Here is a 17993-nt window from a genome sequence, read left to right on the forward strand (position 1 = left end):
TAAAAAGGCTTTGACTCGCTTGCATTATTTTCCCCAAGTTCATGCCTGACTTAGAAAATCAGAGACTACAGTAGAGTAAATCAAATCTTTGGAGTCATTCTGATTTCTAAAGCTCATTATAGGTGTTTCAAAATTAATTTAGAAACCACTCGATTGTGATACAGATAATATGCACAAACCTTACATTTGGTTTCTGGCTTGTATTAAAGTGGTTTACCACTTAACACTTAAGGTCTTCACCCTTTCTCTGTGTTGCTTTTTTTCTTTGGAGACTTGACAGTAGACTCTATCATGTATGTCATGTACTTGAGCCTTCTTTTATTACATGTGTTTACAAATCACAACACAGCATTGCTAGACTCATCCACCATCAGCTGTTTTTGCCATTCTGTTTGAGGAGAGTCTAGAGCCACAGCTAAGCTTAGGGGTCATAAGTAGTTATTTGGGTGTGGCTCCAAGAGAGCCTGGTCATGTGTGGTGAACTGTTTAGTGACAGCACCCAGGATACACAACGGTTAGGAACACTTTAAAATAAACTTTATCTTTTAATTTTTAAATGTTTTTAGTTAGTTTATTTTTTTTTCCATTAGAGTTATCACATAGTGCCTACAAGATGACTCTACCATTCTAGGCAACCATTTTTTCCTTTGAGAAAGTGTGAGAGGCAGAGAGATAGGGAGAGAGAAAAAGATACCTGTAGCACTACTTTACCACTCATGAAACTTCCTCCTTTGCAGGTGGGGACCAGGGGCTTGAACCTAGGTCTTTGCTCACGATAAGGTATGTGCTTTACTAGGCACACCACCACCTGGCCCCTATTATAATATTTCCATCCATGTTGAGAATATTTCTCAATGTTAGTACTGATTGTGTAAATGTATAGAATGTGTACATACATTTAAAAAGTAAAGTAGCACAAATTTTACAGTTACTCAGTGGATGTCATTATTCTGAGCTGATCTACAGTAAAGCAGAAGCTATTCATAATTATGTCTAAGTAATCAGAATAGTTTAGAGAGGACCTTTCCATTTCTCACCACCTGTGGAGTACTATCTAGTTAACTTTTTGGCAGTGTTGCTAAATTTAAAGCCTAGGCTATCCACAAGTTGTTTATTTGAGTGCTACAAAAATTTTGCTGGTCTCCTGAGGTCCTTTATCATTTCAAAACTATTTAATCCAGGTCACTTTTTTTCCCCTCTTCTGTTCACATCTGTTGTCCTTTAGGGCTAAAAGCTGAAAGCAAATAGAATAAACTTTTGTATACTGAGAATGTATCTTCCTACATTTTCTCTCTCCTTTATTTTTTGTTATGATTTTTAGTTCTGCATGGTAGTTGTTTTAATTGCATGTTATATGTGGTTTTTGTGTTTGTGTATGTGTTGTTGGTATTCCACTTATACTTTAATATCAGATAATTTTCCATAAGTAGATATATGTTTTACAAATTGCCAAATTCCATGCGAGGATATCAGAAAGAATTGCCTCTAAAAATGCATGTTGTGTGGAAATTATTAACAAAGAACACAGTGAAGTGCATATTTGTGTTTTCTGAGTGTTCTGAATTTCAATTTTTAACTTTTTTATACCTTTGACATAATACTCATGCCCTAGTTATGATTTGGAAATTTTATTATAATTACTTTAGTAAATGCCTTTTTAGAACATCATTATGAATTAATTATAAAACTATATTTTAATGGACTCAAAGCTAAAGAAGGCTATCCTGGTCAGACTACTGATAACACTTGATGATTTCTTAAACATTGCCACTTGATTTACCTTGAGTGATATAGAGACATAAACTGGGGGCTGGGTGGTGGTGCACACATTACAGTGCACAAGGACCCAGGTTCAAGCCCTTAGTCTCCACCTGCAGAAGGAAAGCTTCACAAATGGTGAAGCAGGGCTACAGGTGTCTCTCTCTCTCTCTCTCCCTTTCTATCTCTCCTTCCCCTCTCATTTTTTTCTGTCTATATCCAATAATAAACAAATAAAAATTATTTAAAAATACCTTTTAAAAAAGAGATACAGTTGTCCTGAATTTGGATATTTACATCTTCTAAAAGTTGCCCTTTCTTCAGTTTCAGTGGTAGTCATTTCAAAGTGTGTCATTTTAGTAAGAAAGATAATGTTCTTGGTGGATGCTAAAGTTACCTTTCTAATGTGTAAGAGTAAAATACGGGTGTCTGTCCTTAGTTGAAAAAGAGTGGTATACAAAATTTTCAAGAAACCTGATGTGTGCCCTCATATTTTTTTTTCAAAATTAGTGTTTTGAGAATATAGTTATTATATGTATAAAAGGAGAAAGTTGAGTTTTGATTTTCTACAGAATAAATTTGGAATGCTTTTTAAATTTCTCTGTCTATGGGTGAATATCAACCTTTAGGTCGTTTTATTTTTTCTCACATTTTGTTTCTGTTGGTATCATAAATACTCTGAAACATAAGATGCAATTAGAAATAAAGCATTCTTTTCTGCACCAGTGGTTAAAAAATCAGCAGGTACCCTTCCCAAAGTCAGGTTAATCTCCTAAGTGGAGCTGTGTGGTGGTGGACAGCCCTACCTTGCTTTCAGAGCCCTGCTGTTGCTTTTTTCTGAAGGATTTCTGCAGCACCCCAGGACTCTGAAGAACTCACTGCTGAACCGAGGTAGCTGGGTCATGGCTGCCTAGAGACATTGTGAACATGCTCCAGATAGAGCATTTTAATACCTAGAATCTCCCCATCTTCTTCAGGTGAGAGATTCTAAGTCCCAGGAAGTCTAAGTCTCATGGCGCTTGCACATCCAGCTAGTAGCAGACAGGAATCTGTGGATCTTTTTCCTTTTTCAGCTTCAGAAAATGTTACTCCGACTTAGTCCCCTACTCCTGTGCTCTTGCCCTTCTCACTGTCCTGGCAGCCTGAGACCCATAGAAAAATTCAGTAGCTGAAAAAGCTTCATGCTGTGCCTGCGTATACTTTTTTTAAAAATGTTTTATTTTATTATTCTTTTATTTTTTAAACTTTATTTGATAGAACAGAGAGAAATTGAGGGGGAGGGGGAAGTAGAGAGAGAGAAGGGCAGAGACACCAGCAGCATTGCTTCAGTGCTTGTGAAGCTTTTGCCCTGCAGGTGGGGGCTGGAGCTTGATCCTGGGTCTTTGTGCATACATGCACTTAATCAGGTGTGTCACCACCCAGCCCCTAGTGTTTTATTTTTAATAATTTTTTTTTTAAATTTTGGATAGAGCAGAGAGAGATTGAGTGATGGGGGAGAAAGAGATGGAGAGAGAAACATTTGCAGCCCTTCTTCATTCCTTGTGAAGCTTCCTCCTGTAGGTGGGGACTGGGGGCTTTGACCTGGGTCCTTGCGAATTATAACATGTGCACTACCAGGTGCACTACCACTTGGCCCCAGTGCTTATAAATTACTCCCTTAAATAAAGTCTTACTTCTGTGACCTCTACCTATATAAAGGTTAGACATCTGAAGATCGTGTATCTTTGATTTGTGGATAACTATGCACAGAACATTTCCATGCTGATGTTGTTTATAGAATTAGAAGATATCAGGTTGTCAGAAAATTTATGGTGTATATTTTTTATGTTGTGACTTTTCCAACAACCCAATAATTTTTTAAAAAAGCATCTTAAAAATATCTTGAAATTTTCATCTTGCAACGATTTTTAAAGTTAAGATAACACTCATTTACAGGACCGTTTTATGTTTTAGGGATATAATTTCCCACCTCTCCAAATTAGGTGCTGCCACACCAGGCCCACCACCGAAGTGTCAGTGTCCCCCCACCACAAACCACAGGATTCCCTCCCTCTTCCCAAAGCGTCCCCCACCCCCAACACACACACAGTGCTCTTGGCAGTCTCAGGTCTGCCATCAGAGACTAGGAGTTGGCTCTGCCTGTTCTCTGGCTTTGTGTCTTTATGCCCCACAGAAGTATTTAAACGCATTGTATGCATAAACACTTTCCAGAGAGAAATAATTTTCCCACAGGTTATTATAAATAGGAATTGGTTTGTCAGTTCTTTCCATTTTGTTATTTTGAAATTATTTCAGCCTGCTGATGGTGAACTGTGACATTTTCATAGTGTACTTAAGTGGCTTTCTAGTTTAGAGAGCTACGTGAAATAGAGCAGAATGATATATACTGATGTTATTTATATTTGCTATTTTACAGGGAGACCATGTACACAGCTGCAGCTTCTAAATCCAGAACGGTTTGTACGTCTTATCAAAGAAGTAATGAATACATTCTGGCCTGGCCGAGAGCTGATTGTTCAGTGGTATCCATTTGATGAAAGCAAGAATCACCCATCTCTTTCCTGGCTTAAAATGGTCTGGAAGAATCTCTATATACATTTTTCAGAGGATCTGACCTTGGTTGATGAGATGCCACTCATCCCCAGAACTGCCCTAGAAGAAGGCCATGCATGTGTGGAACTTATTAGACTCAGGATTCCCTCATTAGTCATTTTAGACGATGAATCTGAAGCACAGCTCCCAGAATTTATAGCAGAGATTATACAAAAACTTGGAGGGATTGTCCTTAAGAAATTAGATGCCTCCATACAACATCCACTTATTAAAAAGTATATTCATTCTCCACTACCAAGTGCTGTTTTGCAGATAATGGAGAAGATGCCACTGCAGAAATTGTGCAGTCAGGTAACTTCACTTCTTCCAACACACAAAGATGCCCTGAGAAAGTTCTTAGCTAGTTTAACTGATATCAGTGAAAAGGAGAAAAGAATAATCCAAGAGTTGACAATATTCAAGCGGATCAACCATTCATCTGGTCAGGGCATTTCCTCCTATACAAAACTGAAAGGCTGTAAAGTTATGCACCACACTGCCAAGCTTCCACCAGATCTCCGACTCTCTGTTTCAGTTATAGATAGTAGTGATGAAGCTACTATTCGCTTGGCCAACATGTTGAAAATAGAGAAATTGAAGACTACTAGTTGCTTAAAGCTTATTTTAAAAGACATTGAAAATGCTTTTTATTCACATGAAGAAGTCACACACCTTATGTTGTGGATTCTTGAGAACCTGTCCTCTCTTAAAAATGAGAATCCAAATGTCCTTGATTGGTTAGTACCATTAAAATTTATTCAGATGTCATCTGAGCAGATGGTATCAGCCAGTGAACTCTTCGATCCTGATGTAGAAGTACTCAAGGACCTCTTTTCCTTTGAAGAAGCAACTTGTTTCCCACCTGAAGGCTTTACCTCACCAGATATTCTTCACTCTTTACGACAGATTGGTTTAAAAAATGAAGGCAGTCTCAAAGAGAAGGACATTATACAAGTGGCAAAGAAAGTTGAAGCCTTACAGGCCAGTTCTTATCCAAATCAGGATGTTCTTTTAAAGAAAGCCAAAACACTCTTGCTTGTTTTAAATAAGAATCATACTCTACTGCAGACACCTGAAGGGAAGATGGCACTGAAGAAGATGAAGTGGATCCCAGCTTATAAGGAGAGGCCTCCAAATTACCCAGCCTCTTTAGTTTGGAAAGGAGATCTCTGTCATCTCTGTGCACCACCAGACATGTGTGATGTAGCCCATGCAGTTCTGGTGGGCTCATCTCTTCCTCTTGTTGAGACTATCCACATCAACTTGGAAAAAGCACTGGGGATCTTAACCAAGCCAAGTATCAGTGCAGTCTTAAAACACTTCAAAATTGTTGTTGACTGGTATACTTCAAAAATGTTCAGTGATGAAGACTACTACCAGTTCCAGCATATCTTACTTGAAATTTATGGATTCATGCATGATCATTTAAATGAAGGGAAAGATGCTTTCAGAGCCTTAAAATTCCCATGGGTTTGGACTGGCAAAAAATTTTGTTCCCTTGCCCAGGCAGTGATAAAACCATTTCATGATCTGGACCTTCAGCCTTATTTGCATAGTGTGCCTAAAACTATGGCAAAGTTCCACCAGCTGTTTAAGGTCTGTGGCTCAATAGAAGAATTGACATCAGATCACATTTCCATGGTTATTCAGAAGGTATACCTCAAAAGTGACAAAGATCTCAGTGAGCAGGAAAGCAAACAGAATCTTCATCTTATGTTGAATATTATTAGATGGCTGTATAGCAATCAGATTCCAGCAAGCCTCAACACTCCAGTTCCTATACATCATAGCAGAAATCCTTCTAAACTCATCATGAAACCAATTCATGAATGCTGTTACTGTGATATCAAAGTTGATGATCTTAATGACATATTGGAAGATTCAGTAGAACCAATCATCTTAGTGCACGAAGATATACCAATGAAAACTGCAGAATGGTTGAAAGTTCCATGTCTTAGTACAAGATTGATCAACCCTGAAAATATGGGATTTGAGCAGTCAGGACAAAGAGAGCCACTTACTGTAAGGATAAAAAATATTCTGGAAGAATACCCTTCAGTGTCAGATATTTTTAAAGAACTGCTTCAAAATGCTGATGATGCCAATGCAACAGAATGCAGTTTCATGATTGACATGAGAAGAAATATGGACATCAGAGAGAATCTTTTAGACCCAGGAATGGCAGCTTGTCATGGACCGGCTTTGTGGTCATTTAACAATTCTGAGTTCTCTGATTCAGATTTTGTGAACATAACTAGATTAGGAGAATCTTTAAAAAGAGGAGAAGTTGACAAAGTTGGGAAATTTGGCCTTGGGTTTAATTCTGTGTATCATATCACTGACATTCCTATTATTATGAGTCGAGAATTCATGATAATGTTTGATCCAAATATAAACCATATCAGCAAACACATTAAGGACAAGTCTAACCCTGGGATCAAAATTAATTGGAGTAAACAGCAGAAAAGACTTCGGAAATTTCCTAACCAGTTCAAACCGTTTATTGATGTATTTGGCTGTCAGTTACCTTTGTCTGTAGAAGCACCATATAGCTACAATGGAACTCTTTTCCGACTATCTTTTAGAACCCAACAGGAAGCAAAAGTGAGTGAAGTTAGCAGTACCTGCTATAATACAGCAGATATTTATTCTCTCGTGGATGAATTTAGTCTCTGTGGACACCGGCTTATCATTTTCACTCAGAGTGTAAATTCAATGTATTTGAAGTACTTGAAAATAGAGGAAGCCAATCCCAACTTAGCACAAGATACGATAATAATAAAAAAAAATCCCTGCCCTTCCAAAGCATTAAATGCACCTGTCCTAAGTGTTTTGAAAGAAGCTGCTAAGCTCATGAAGACTTGCAGCACCAGTAATAAGAAGCTTCCTGCAGATGCACCAAAGTCCTCCTGCATTCTTCAGATCACAGTGGAAGAGTTCCATCATGTATTCAGAAGGATTGCCGATTTACAGTCGCCACTTTTTAGAGGGCCTGATGATGATCCAGTTGCTCTCTTTGAGATGGCTAAGTCTGGCCAGTCAAAAAAGCCATCAGACGAGTTGCCACAGAAGACAGTGGATTGTACCACGTGGCTTATTTGTACCTGCATGGACATAGGAGAGGCTCTGAAGTTTTCTCTGAGTGAAAGTGGCAGAAGACTAGGGTTGGTTCCTTGTGGAGCAGTAGGAGTTCTCCTGTCTGAAATCCAAGATCAGAAGTGGACTGTGAAGGCACACACTGGAGAAGTATTCTGCTACCTACCTTTAAGAATAAGAACAGGCCTTCCAGTCCACATAAATGGGTGCTTTGCAGTCACCTCAAATAGAAAAGAAATCTGGAAGACAGACACAAAAGGGCGGTGGAATACCACTTTCATGAGACATGTCATCGTGAAAGCATACTTAGAGGCACTTTGTGTCCTGCGTGACCTGGCCATCAGCGGAGAGCTAGTTGATTATACTTATTATGTAGTGTGGCCTGATCCTGACTCAGTGCATGATGACTTTTCTGTGATTTGTCAAGGTTTTTATGAAGACATAGCTCATGGAAAAGGGAAAGAACTGACCCGGGTCTTCTCTGATGGTTCGACATGGGTGTCCATGAAAAATGTGAGATTTCTAGATGATTCTATCCTTAAAAGAAAAGATGTTGGCCCAGCAGCCTTCAAGATATTTTTGAAATATCTTAAGAAAACTGGGTCAAAAAACCTGTGTGCTGTTGAACTTCCTTCCTCAGTAAAATTAGGATTTGAAGAAGCTGGCTGCAAACATATACTGCTTGAAAACACATTTTCAGAGAGACAGTTTTTTTCAGAAGTGTTTTTTCCAAATATTCAGGAAATTGAAGCCGAACTCAGAGATCCTTTAATGAGCTTTGTGCTTAATGAAAAGCTCGATGAGTTCTCAGGGATTCTCCGTGTTACTCCCTGCATTCCTTGCTCATTGGAGGGCCATCCTTTGGTCTTACCATCAAGACTCATCCATCCTGAAGGACGAGTTGCAAAGTTATTTGACACCACAGATGGGCGATTTCCTTATGGCTCTACCCAGGACTATCTCAACCCCATTATCTTGATTAAACTGGTTCAGCTAGGCATGGCAAAAGATGACATCTTGTGGGATGACATGCTCGAACGTGCAGAGTCTGTAGCTGAAATTAACAAAAGTGATCATGCTTCTGCTTGCCTGCGAAGTAGCATCCTCCTCAGCCTTATTGATGAGAAACTGAAAATCAGGGATCCCAGAGCAAAGGATTTTGCTGCAAAATATCAAACAATCCCCTTTCTTCCATTTCTAACCAAGCCAGCGGGTTTCTCTTTGAACTGGAAAGGCAACAGCTTTAAGCCTGAAACCATGTTTGCAGCAACTGATCTTTATACAGCTGAGCATCAAGACATAGTTTGCCTTTTGCAGCCAATTCTAAATGAAAATTCACATTCCTTCAGAGGCTGTGGTTCTGTGCCACTGGCTGTGAAGGAGTTTTTGGGCTTACTGAGAAAACCAACAGTTGATCTGGTGGTAAACCAATTAAAAGAAGTTGCTAGATCTGTTGATGATGGGATTACATTGTACCAGGAGAACATCACAAATGCTTGTTACAAATACCTTCATGAAGCCATGCTGCAAAATGAGGTCACTAAGCTGGCAATAACTGAAAAGCTGAAACTCTTTTGCTTCATCCTAGTTGAGAATGCCTATGTTGATTCAGAAAAGGTCTCTTTCCATTTGAATTTTGAAGCAGCACCATACCTTTATCAGTTGCCTAATAAATATAAGAATAATTTTCGTGAACTTTTTGAAAGTGTGGGTGTGAGGCAGTCATTTTCTGTTGAGGATTTTGCCCTTGTTTTGGAAGCTATTGATCAAGAAAAGGGATCAAAGCAAATAACAGAAGAGAATTTTCAGCTTTGTCGGAGAATAATTAGTGAAGGGATATGGAGTCTCATCAGAGAAAAGAAACAAGAATTTTGTGAGAAAAATTATGGTAAAATATTGTTGCCAGATACTAACCTTAAGCTTCTTCCTGCTAAATCTTTATGCTATAATGATTGCCCCTGGATAAAAGTAAAGGATAGCTCTGTGAAATATTGTCATGCTGACATACCCAGGGAAGTAGCTGTGAAACTAGGAGCAGTGCCAAAGCGACACAAAGCCTTAGAAAGGTATGCCTCCAATATCTGTTTTACAACACTTGGCACAGAATTTGGCCAGAAAGAAAAATTGACCAGTAGAATCAAGAGCATCCTTAATGCCTATCCTTCAGAAAAAGAAATGTTGAAAGAACTGCTTCAGAATGCTGATGATGCAAAGGCCACAGAGATCTGCTTTGTGTTTGATCCACGACAGCACCCAGTTGATAGGATATTCGATGATAAATGGGCACCACTGCAGGGACCTGCACTCTGTGTGTATAATAACCAGCCTTTTACGGAAGATGATGTCAGAGGAATTCAGAACCTAGGCAAGGGTACCAAGGAAGGAAATCCTTGTAAAACAGGACAGTATGGAATAGGATTCAATTCTGTGTACCATATTACAGACTGCCCTTCTTTTATTTCTGGCAATGACATCCTGTGCATTTTTGACCCTCATGCCAGGTATGCACCAGGAGCCACATCTGTTAGCCCTGGGCGTATGTTTCGAGATCTGGATGTAGATTTTAGGACACAGTTCTCAGACGTTCTGGATCTTTACTTGGGAAGCCACTTTAAGCTGGATAATTGCACCATGTTTAGGTTTCCCCTTCGCAATGCAGAAATGGCGAAAGTCTCAGAAATTTCATCAGTTCCATCATCAGACAGAATGGTCCAGAACCTTCTGGACAAACTGCGCTCAGATGGTGCAGAGCTTTTAATGTTTCTAAATCATATGGAAAAAATCTCTATTTGTGAAATAGACAAAGCTACGGGGGCTCTCAATGTGCTGTATTCTGTGAAGGGCAAAATCACGGATGGAGACCGACTGAAAAGGAAGCAGTTCCATGCATCTGTAATTGATAGCGTCACCAAAAAGAGGCAGCTTAAAGACATACCAGTTCAACAGATAACCTACACTATGGACACCGAGGACACTGAAGGCAACCTTACTACATGGCTGATATGTAATAGATCAGGTTTTTCCAGCATGGAAAAAGTCTCTAAGAGTGTGATATCAGCTCACAAGAACCAAGACATTACTCTCTTCCCACGAGGTGGAGTGGCTGCCTGCATTACCCACAATTATAAAAAGCCCCACAGGGTCTTCTGCTTTTTGCCCCTCTCCTTAGAAACAGGCTTACCCTTTCATGTGAATGGCCACTTTGCTCTAGACTCAGCCAGAAGAAACTTGTGGCGGGATGACAATGGGGTGGGTGTTCGGAGTGACTGGAACAACAGCTTGATGACAGCACTCATAGCCCCTGCATATGTTGAGTTACTGATTCAGCTGAAAAAGCGCTATTTCCCTGGTTCTGATCCAACACTGTCTGTTTTGCAGAACACCCCTATTCATGTTGTGAAGGACACTTTAAAGAAATTCCTGTCCTTCTTCCCAGTGAACAGGCTTGACTTGCAACCAGACCTTTACTGTCTAGTGAAGGCCCTCTACAGCTGTATCCATGAGGACATGAAGCGTCTGTTGCCTGTTGTACGGGCTCCAAATATTGATGGCTCTGATTTGCACTCAGCAGTTATCATTACCTGGATCAATATGTCTACTTCCAATAAAACAAGACCGTTTTTTGACAACTTACTGCAGGATGAACTGCAACACCTGAAAAATGCTGACTATAACATTACCACACGCAAAACAGTGGCTGAGAATGTCTACAGACTGAAGCACCTCCTCCTGGAAATTGGGTTCAACTTGGTGTACAACTGTGATGAAACTGCAAACCTGTACCACTGTCTTATTGATGCAGACATACCTGTGAGTTACGTGACTCCTGCTGATGTTAGAGCATTCCTAATGACTTTCTCCTCTCCTGATACAAATTGCCACATTGGAAAGCTGCCATGTCGTCTCCAGCAGACGAATCTGAAACTTTTCCATAGTTTGAAGCTATTAGTTGACTATTGTTTTAAGGATGCAGAAGAAAGTGAAATTGAAGTGGAGGGGCTTCCCCTTCTCATTACCCTGGACAGTGTTCTGCAGACTTTTGATGCGAAGCGTGCTAAGTTCTTGACCACATACCATGAATTGATTCCCTCTCGCAAGGACTTGTTCATGAACACTTTATACCTGAAGTATAGTAGCATTTTGCTGAACTGCAAAGTTGCAAAAGTGTTTGAAATGTCCAGCTTTGCAGATTTGCTTCCCTCTGTCTTGCCTCGTGAATATAAGACCAAAAATTTTACCAAGTGGAAAGAGAATTTTGCTAGTGAGTCCTGGCTTAAGAACACATGGCACTTCATCAGTGAATCTGTAAGTGTGAAAGAAGACCAAGAGGAAATGAAACCAACATTTGAGGTTATTGTTGACACTCTGAAAGACTGGGCACTACTTCCAGGAATCAAGTTTACTGTATCCTCCAACCATCTTGTGGTTCCTGAAGGGGATGTTCTGCTTCCACTGAGCCTTATGCACATTGCCGTCTTCCCCAATGCTCAAAGTGACAAAGTCTTCCACACTCTCATGAAAGCTGGTTGCATTCAGCTCGCCTTGAACAAAATATGTTCCAAAGACAGTGCATTTGTCCCACTGCTGTCATGCCACACAGCCAACATAGAAAGCCCCACTAGCATTTTGAAGGCTGTTCATCACATGGTCCAAACGTCAACGTTTAGAACTGAGAAATTAGTCGAAAGTGACTTTGAAGCCCTTTTGATGTATTTCAACTGCAATCTGAACCACTTGATGTCCCAAGATGACATTAAGATTTTAAAGTCACTTCCATGCTATAAGTCCATCAGTGGCCGCTATATGAGCATTGCCAAATTTGGGACAAGCTATGTACTTACAAAAAGCATTCCTTCAGCTGAAGTAGAAAAATGGACACAGTCATCACCATCTGCATTTCTTGAAGAAAAAATACACTTGAAAGAGCTCTATGAGGTGCTCGGGTGTGTACCTGTAGATGACCTTGAAGTCTATCTGAAGCATCTTTTACCAAAGATTGAAAACCTATCTTATGATGCAAAACTAGAGCATCTGATCTATATTAAGACTAGATTATCGAGCATTGAGGAATCATCAGAGATTAAGGAACAACTTTTTGAAAAGCTGGAAACCTTATTAGTAATCCACGATGCCAATAGTCGATTAAAGCCAGCAAAGCATTTCTATGATCGAACTATAAGAGTTTTTGAGGTGATGCTTCCTGAAAAGTGTTTTATCCCTAAGGATTTCTTTAAAAAATTGGAACAGCTTATCAAACCCAAGAATCAGGTTGCCTTTATGACATCCTGGGTAGAGTTCTTAAGAAACATTGGTCTAAAATACATCCTTTCCCAGCAACAGTTGTTACAGTTTGCTAAGGAGATCAGTGTGAGAGCAAATACAGAAAACTGGTCTAAAGAAACATTGCAAAATACAGTTGATATCCTTCTCCAGCATATATTTCAGGAAAGAATGGATTTGCTATCTGGAAATTTTCTCAAAGAACTGTCTTTAATACCATTCTTGTGTCCTGAGCGGGCCCCTGCTGAATTCATTAGATTCCATCCTCAATATCAAGAGGTAAATGGAACACTACCTCTTATAAAGTTTAATGGAGCACAGGTGAATCCGAAATTCAAGCAGTGTGATGTGCTCCAGTTGTTATGGACATCCTGTCCTATCCTTCCAGAAAAAGCCACACCCCTGAGTATCAGAGAACAAGAAGGTAGTGACCTTGGTCCACAAGAACAGCTTGAGCAAGTTTTAAGTATGCTTAATGTTAATCTGGACCCTCCACTTGATAAGGTCATTAATAACTGTAGAAACATTTGCAACATAACAACTTTGGATGAAGAAATGGTCAAGACTAGAGCTAAGGTTTTAAGGAGCATATATGAGTTTCTCAGTGCTGAGAAAAGAGAGTTTCGTTTTCAACTTCGGGGTGTTGCTTTTGTGATGGTAGAAGATGGCTGGAAACTTCTGAAGCCTGAGGAGGTTGTGATAAACCTAGAATATGAATCTGATTTCAAGCCTTACTTATACAAGCTACCTTTAGAACTGGGCACATTCCACCAACTGTTCAAACTTCTAGGTACGGAAGATATAATTTCCACTAAGCAATACGTGGAAGTGTTGAGCCGCATCTTCAAAAACTCCGAAGGGAAACAGTTGGATCCCAATGAAATGCGTACAGTTAAGAGAGTCGTTTCTGGCTTGTTCAAGAGTCTTCAGAATGATTCAGTCAAAGTGAGGAGTGACCTTGAGAATGTTCGAGACCTTGCACTTCACCTCCCCAGCCAGGATGGAAGGTTGGTCAAGTCAAGCATCCTGGTGTTTGACGATGCACCCCACTACAAAAGTAGAATCCAGGGGAACATTGGTGTGCAGATGTTGGTGGATCTCAGCCAGTGCTACTTGGGAAAAGACCATGGGTTTCATACAAAGTTAATAATGCTTTTCCCCCAAAAACTCAGGCCTCGCTTACTGAGCAGTATACTTGAGGAACAATTGGATGAAGAAACACCCAAGGTCTGTCAGTTTGGAGCACTGTGCTCTCTCCAGGGAAGGCTCCAGTTACTCTTATCTTCTGAACAGTTCATCACAGGACTCATTAGAATCATGAAGCATGAGAATGACAATGCATTCCTGGCCAATGAGGAGAAAGCCATAAGGCTTTGCAAGGCCCTCCGAGAAGGACTCAAAGTCTCCTGCTTTGAAAAGCTCCAGACAACATTGAGAGTCAAAGGCTTCAACCCCATCCCTCACAGCAGGAGCGAGACCTTTGCATTCTTGAAGCGATTTGGGAATGCGGTTATCCTCCTCTATATCCAGCATTCGGACAGTAAAGACATCAACTTCCTTCTAGCATTAGCCATGACACTGAAGTCAGCCACTGACAATCTGATTTCGGACACTTCATATTTAATTGCTATGCTTGGTTGCAATGACATTTATAGGCTCAGTGAGAAACTTGACAGTTTGGGGGTGAAATATGACTCTTCTGAACCCTCCAAACTGGAACTTCCAATGCCTGGCACACCAATACCTGCTGAAATCCATTACACTCTGCTGATGGACCCCATGAATGTATTCTACCCGGGAGAATATGTTGGATACCTTGTTGATGCTGAGGGTGGTGATATCTACGGCTCATACCAGCCAACGTACACATATGCGATCATTGTGCAAGAAGTTGAAAGAGAGGATGCTGACAATTCAAGCTTTCTAGGAAAGATCTATCAGATTGATATTGGTTACAGTGAGTATAAAATCGTCAGCTCTCTTGATTTGTATAAGTTTTCGAGGCCCGAGGAGAGCTCCCAAAGCAGAGACAGTGCCCCTTCTACTCCCACCAGCCCCACAGAGCTACTGACACCTGGGCTGCGGAGCATCCCCCCTCTGTTCTCTGGGAAGGAGAGCCACAGGCCCTCCTCTTCCAAACACCAGTCTCCCAAAAAGTTGAAGGCAAATTCTCTACCAGAAATCCTAAAAGAGGTGACATCCGTGGTGGAGCAGGCCTGGAAGCTGCCAGAATCAGAGAGGAAAAAGATCATTAGGCGGCTGTATTTGAAATGGCACCCGGACAAAAACCCCGAGAATCATGACATGGCCAATGAAGTCTTTAAGCACCTGCAAAATGAGATCAATAGGTTAGAGAAGCAGGCCTTTCTTGACCAGAGTGCAGACCGGACCTCTAGGCGCACGTTCACCACATCAGCAGCATCCCGCTTCCAGTCGGACAAGTATTCCTTCCAGAGGTTCTATACCTCTTGGAACCAGGAAGCAACAAGCCACAAATCTGAACGGCAGCAGCAAAACAAAGACAGGTGTACATTTACGGCTGGCCAGGCTTACTCCCAGCGCTTCTTCGTCCCTCCCACCTTCAAGTCGGTCGGGAATCCTGTCGAAGCCAGGAGGTGGCTTAGGCAAGCCAGGGCCAACTTCTCTGCTGCCAGGAATGATCTTCACAAAAACGCCAATGAGTGGGTGTGTTTCAAATGTTACCTGTCCACCAAGCTTGCTCTGATTGCAGCTGACTACGCCGTGAGGGGCAAGTCCGACAAAGATGTGAAGCCAGCTGCCCTGGCACAGAAAATTGAGGAGTACAGCCAGCAACTGGAAGGGCTCACCAATGATGTGCACACATTGGAGGCCTATGGCGTGGACAGTCTGAAGACGAGATACCCGGACCTGCTCCCGTTCCCCCAGATCCCCAATGACAGGTTCACTTCTGAGGTGGCCATGCGGGTGATGGAGTGCACTGCGTGCATCATCATCAAACTGGAGAATTTCATACAGCAGAAGGTGTGACAGCATAGAATGCTGAGGTGAATCCTGGTGTGTGTGACATGGGTGAACTGGTTGCTATTTTGATTGCCATTTCCCTAGGAACCCAGAAACACAGCACAGATTGGAATACCTACGGAAGATCTCAGCTGAAGTTGACATTCTGAAGCGGGTAGTTAACTACAAAGTTGTCTGATGAGTTGGAATCACACAGCATTGAACTGCACTTTACCAGCCAAAGCTTGGCAGAGTGTGAGGGAGAGGGTCTGTGTGCCTCTGGCTAGGGCAGAGTTAATTTTGTGTTTCCAACAAGGTAGTTTGGAAGGAGCTCATGAAACACTGGATATATCACTGACCTCTCCCTCACTCCCCACCCACATACACACACAAGGAGCTAATCTATTAAGTGGCTCCTCTTTGGGATGTATTCTTTTCTTATCAGCTGGATCTGATAATAATGTGTAGTAGTTTTACATCTTCAATAGTAAATCCTACAAAAATGGTACAGCATTTTAGTCCTGAACATAACTTGATCAAGGGTGTGCATCTAGTACTTCCTAGGGTGCACTGAGTAGCCTTTTCCATTTTTATTTGAATTTTTTTTTTTACACTTTATGTTTACAAGCTTCCCATTTCCTGAAGATAGGTTATAGAGATTCGGAAGAGTGGCAGGTGAGTCTTGACAATAGATGTTAACATTGCTTCTGAGAACTGCCAACCAAAACAACAGAGGGCCAATTCTGTACGTTGGTTTTCTGTATGTATGTGATTCTCACAGATGTCCTAATTTATACAGTGAGGTTGAACAGGATGTAGTTTTTTGTTGTTGTCTAAAGGTGCTGCATATAACAAAATTTTGTCCTTCAAAATGAAGTGGAGTTTTTTTGGGATTTACTTTGAAATAATTTGAAAATGATAAAATCATTAGGACCCTATTAGATAGCTTTGAAACAGTGATTAGTTTGTATTGTTGCCATGAGTGATTCAGAACTGACATTGGATTTTCATCATATCTGAGTGTCCTGCTATCCTTTCTCAACATAATTGCTTTGCAGAGTATAGAAGAAAGGTAATAATCAATAATTTATATCCGTGTGCTGGCTGTACATGATGCTAAATATAATATACAGTTAAGGGCTTATGGAACATGTAAAAACTTTTTAATTTTTATTGGTAATAAGGAATGTTTTGCCTCCACAATTGCTTCTGGGTTTGGAGCCATCTGATTATTTCTTCTGTTATTTTAAGTGCCATAATTTTAATAAAGGAAATGTACATATGAAGTCATTGTAACTAGTATTTCCTTTGAAGATGTTCATTGAAATTCAAATGTGAACTGGAATGATAGCTTACCTGGTAGTGGGTATATGCTTTGCTGTAGATGTGGCCCAGGTTTGAGCCCTAGCACCATATGAGAGTGCCATGGAACTGGGGGAGGAAGCTCTTGATCTTGTGTTTTGGCGACACTTCTCCAATCCCAGACCATCTTGTCTGTTTGAGTGAAACAGTCATCTTGAGTGCAATGAAATTGTGCATGTGCAGGCCCTCAACCACATAGACACACACACCAAATGTGATATTTTTATACTTGTTTGATATATGTGTATGCCCTCATTGGAAATATTGGGACTTTTTCTCTATATTTCATGCTAGAATTTTAGTAGCTTTCTTTTCCATTAATGGATAGAAAACATTTGGTGTATGCCAAGTTTTATTCAGTATCTGCTGACCTAGAGTTTCATCTTTGGGTGGGGCAATACTGTAATAAATATGCAGATGTATATGTATATGCTAAGTAAGCAAATGTGACCCTGGTTAGAGTGGAGTTATTATGTTTATAGTGTATATGTTTGGAAGTAGCTTCGTTCAGTGTGTCTTTCCTGTAGGTGGATGTGCTATTTCCTTTGCCACAAGGGAGACCTTCTTGTGTGGTACTGATTCATTCAGCCCTTACAGAGAGCAAATGCTCATTATTATGAATGAGGAGCAAGTCTTTAACTTGACAGAGCAGATCATGGATTTCTCTGTTCTAATCCTGGGCTTTCAGCTTCCTGGAACTTTGTTTAAAAGTACTGGACCAAAATAAAGAGACTCTGGGGGTTGAAGGGTGCTCTTAGGTCCTGGTGCACTATGGTGGAGGGGAACCTAGGCAAGAGGGTTAGAGTGTTTTGCAGAAAACTGTTTTCAGATTTTTTTTTTACACATGTACCAACAACTATATTTACTGCTTACTGTAAACCATTAAATCCCCCAATAAATTTTTATTATTATCAGGATAGTCA

General features: G+C 40.5%; 1 protein-coding gene across 3 annotated transcripts in view; it reads left to right on the forward strand.

Annotated features, from left to right (window-relative positions):
* The window catches only part of SACS (sacsin molecular chaperone), a 57651-nt gene extending 40657 nt beyond the window's left edge, over positions 1 to 16994 (forward strand). For all 3 annotated transcript variants that reach the window (XM_016192771.2, XM_060194714.1, XM_060194715.1), the window contains one exon: positions 4175 to 16994. In XM_016192771.2, coding sequence (XP_016048257.1) covers positions 4175 to 15735 — 11561 coding nt within the window. In that variant the 3' untranslated portion in view covers positions 15736 to 16994. The remainder of the gene's footprint in view (positions 1 to 4174) is intronic.
* Positions 16995 to 17993: the final 999 nt, after the last annotated feature.

This window comes from Erinaceus europaeus, chromosome 7, assembly GCF_950295315.1.
Source record: "Erinaceus europaeus chromosome 7, mEriEur2.1, whole genome shotgun sequence".
In the NCBI taxonomy this organism is placed as follows: Eukaryota; Metazoa; Chordata; class Mammalia; order Eulipotyphla; family Erinaceidae; genus Erinaceus; species Erinaceus europaeus.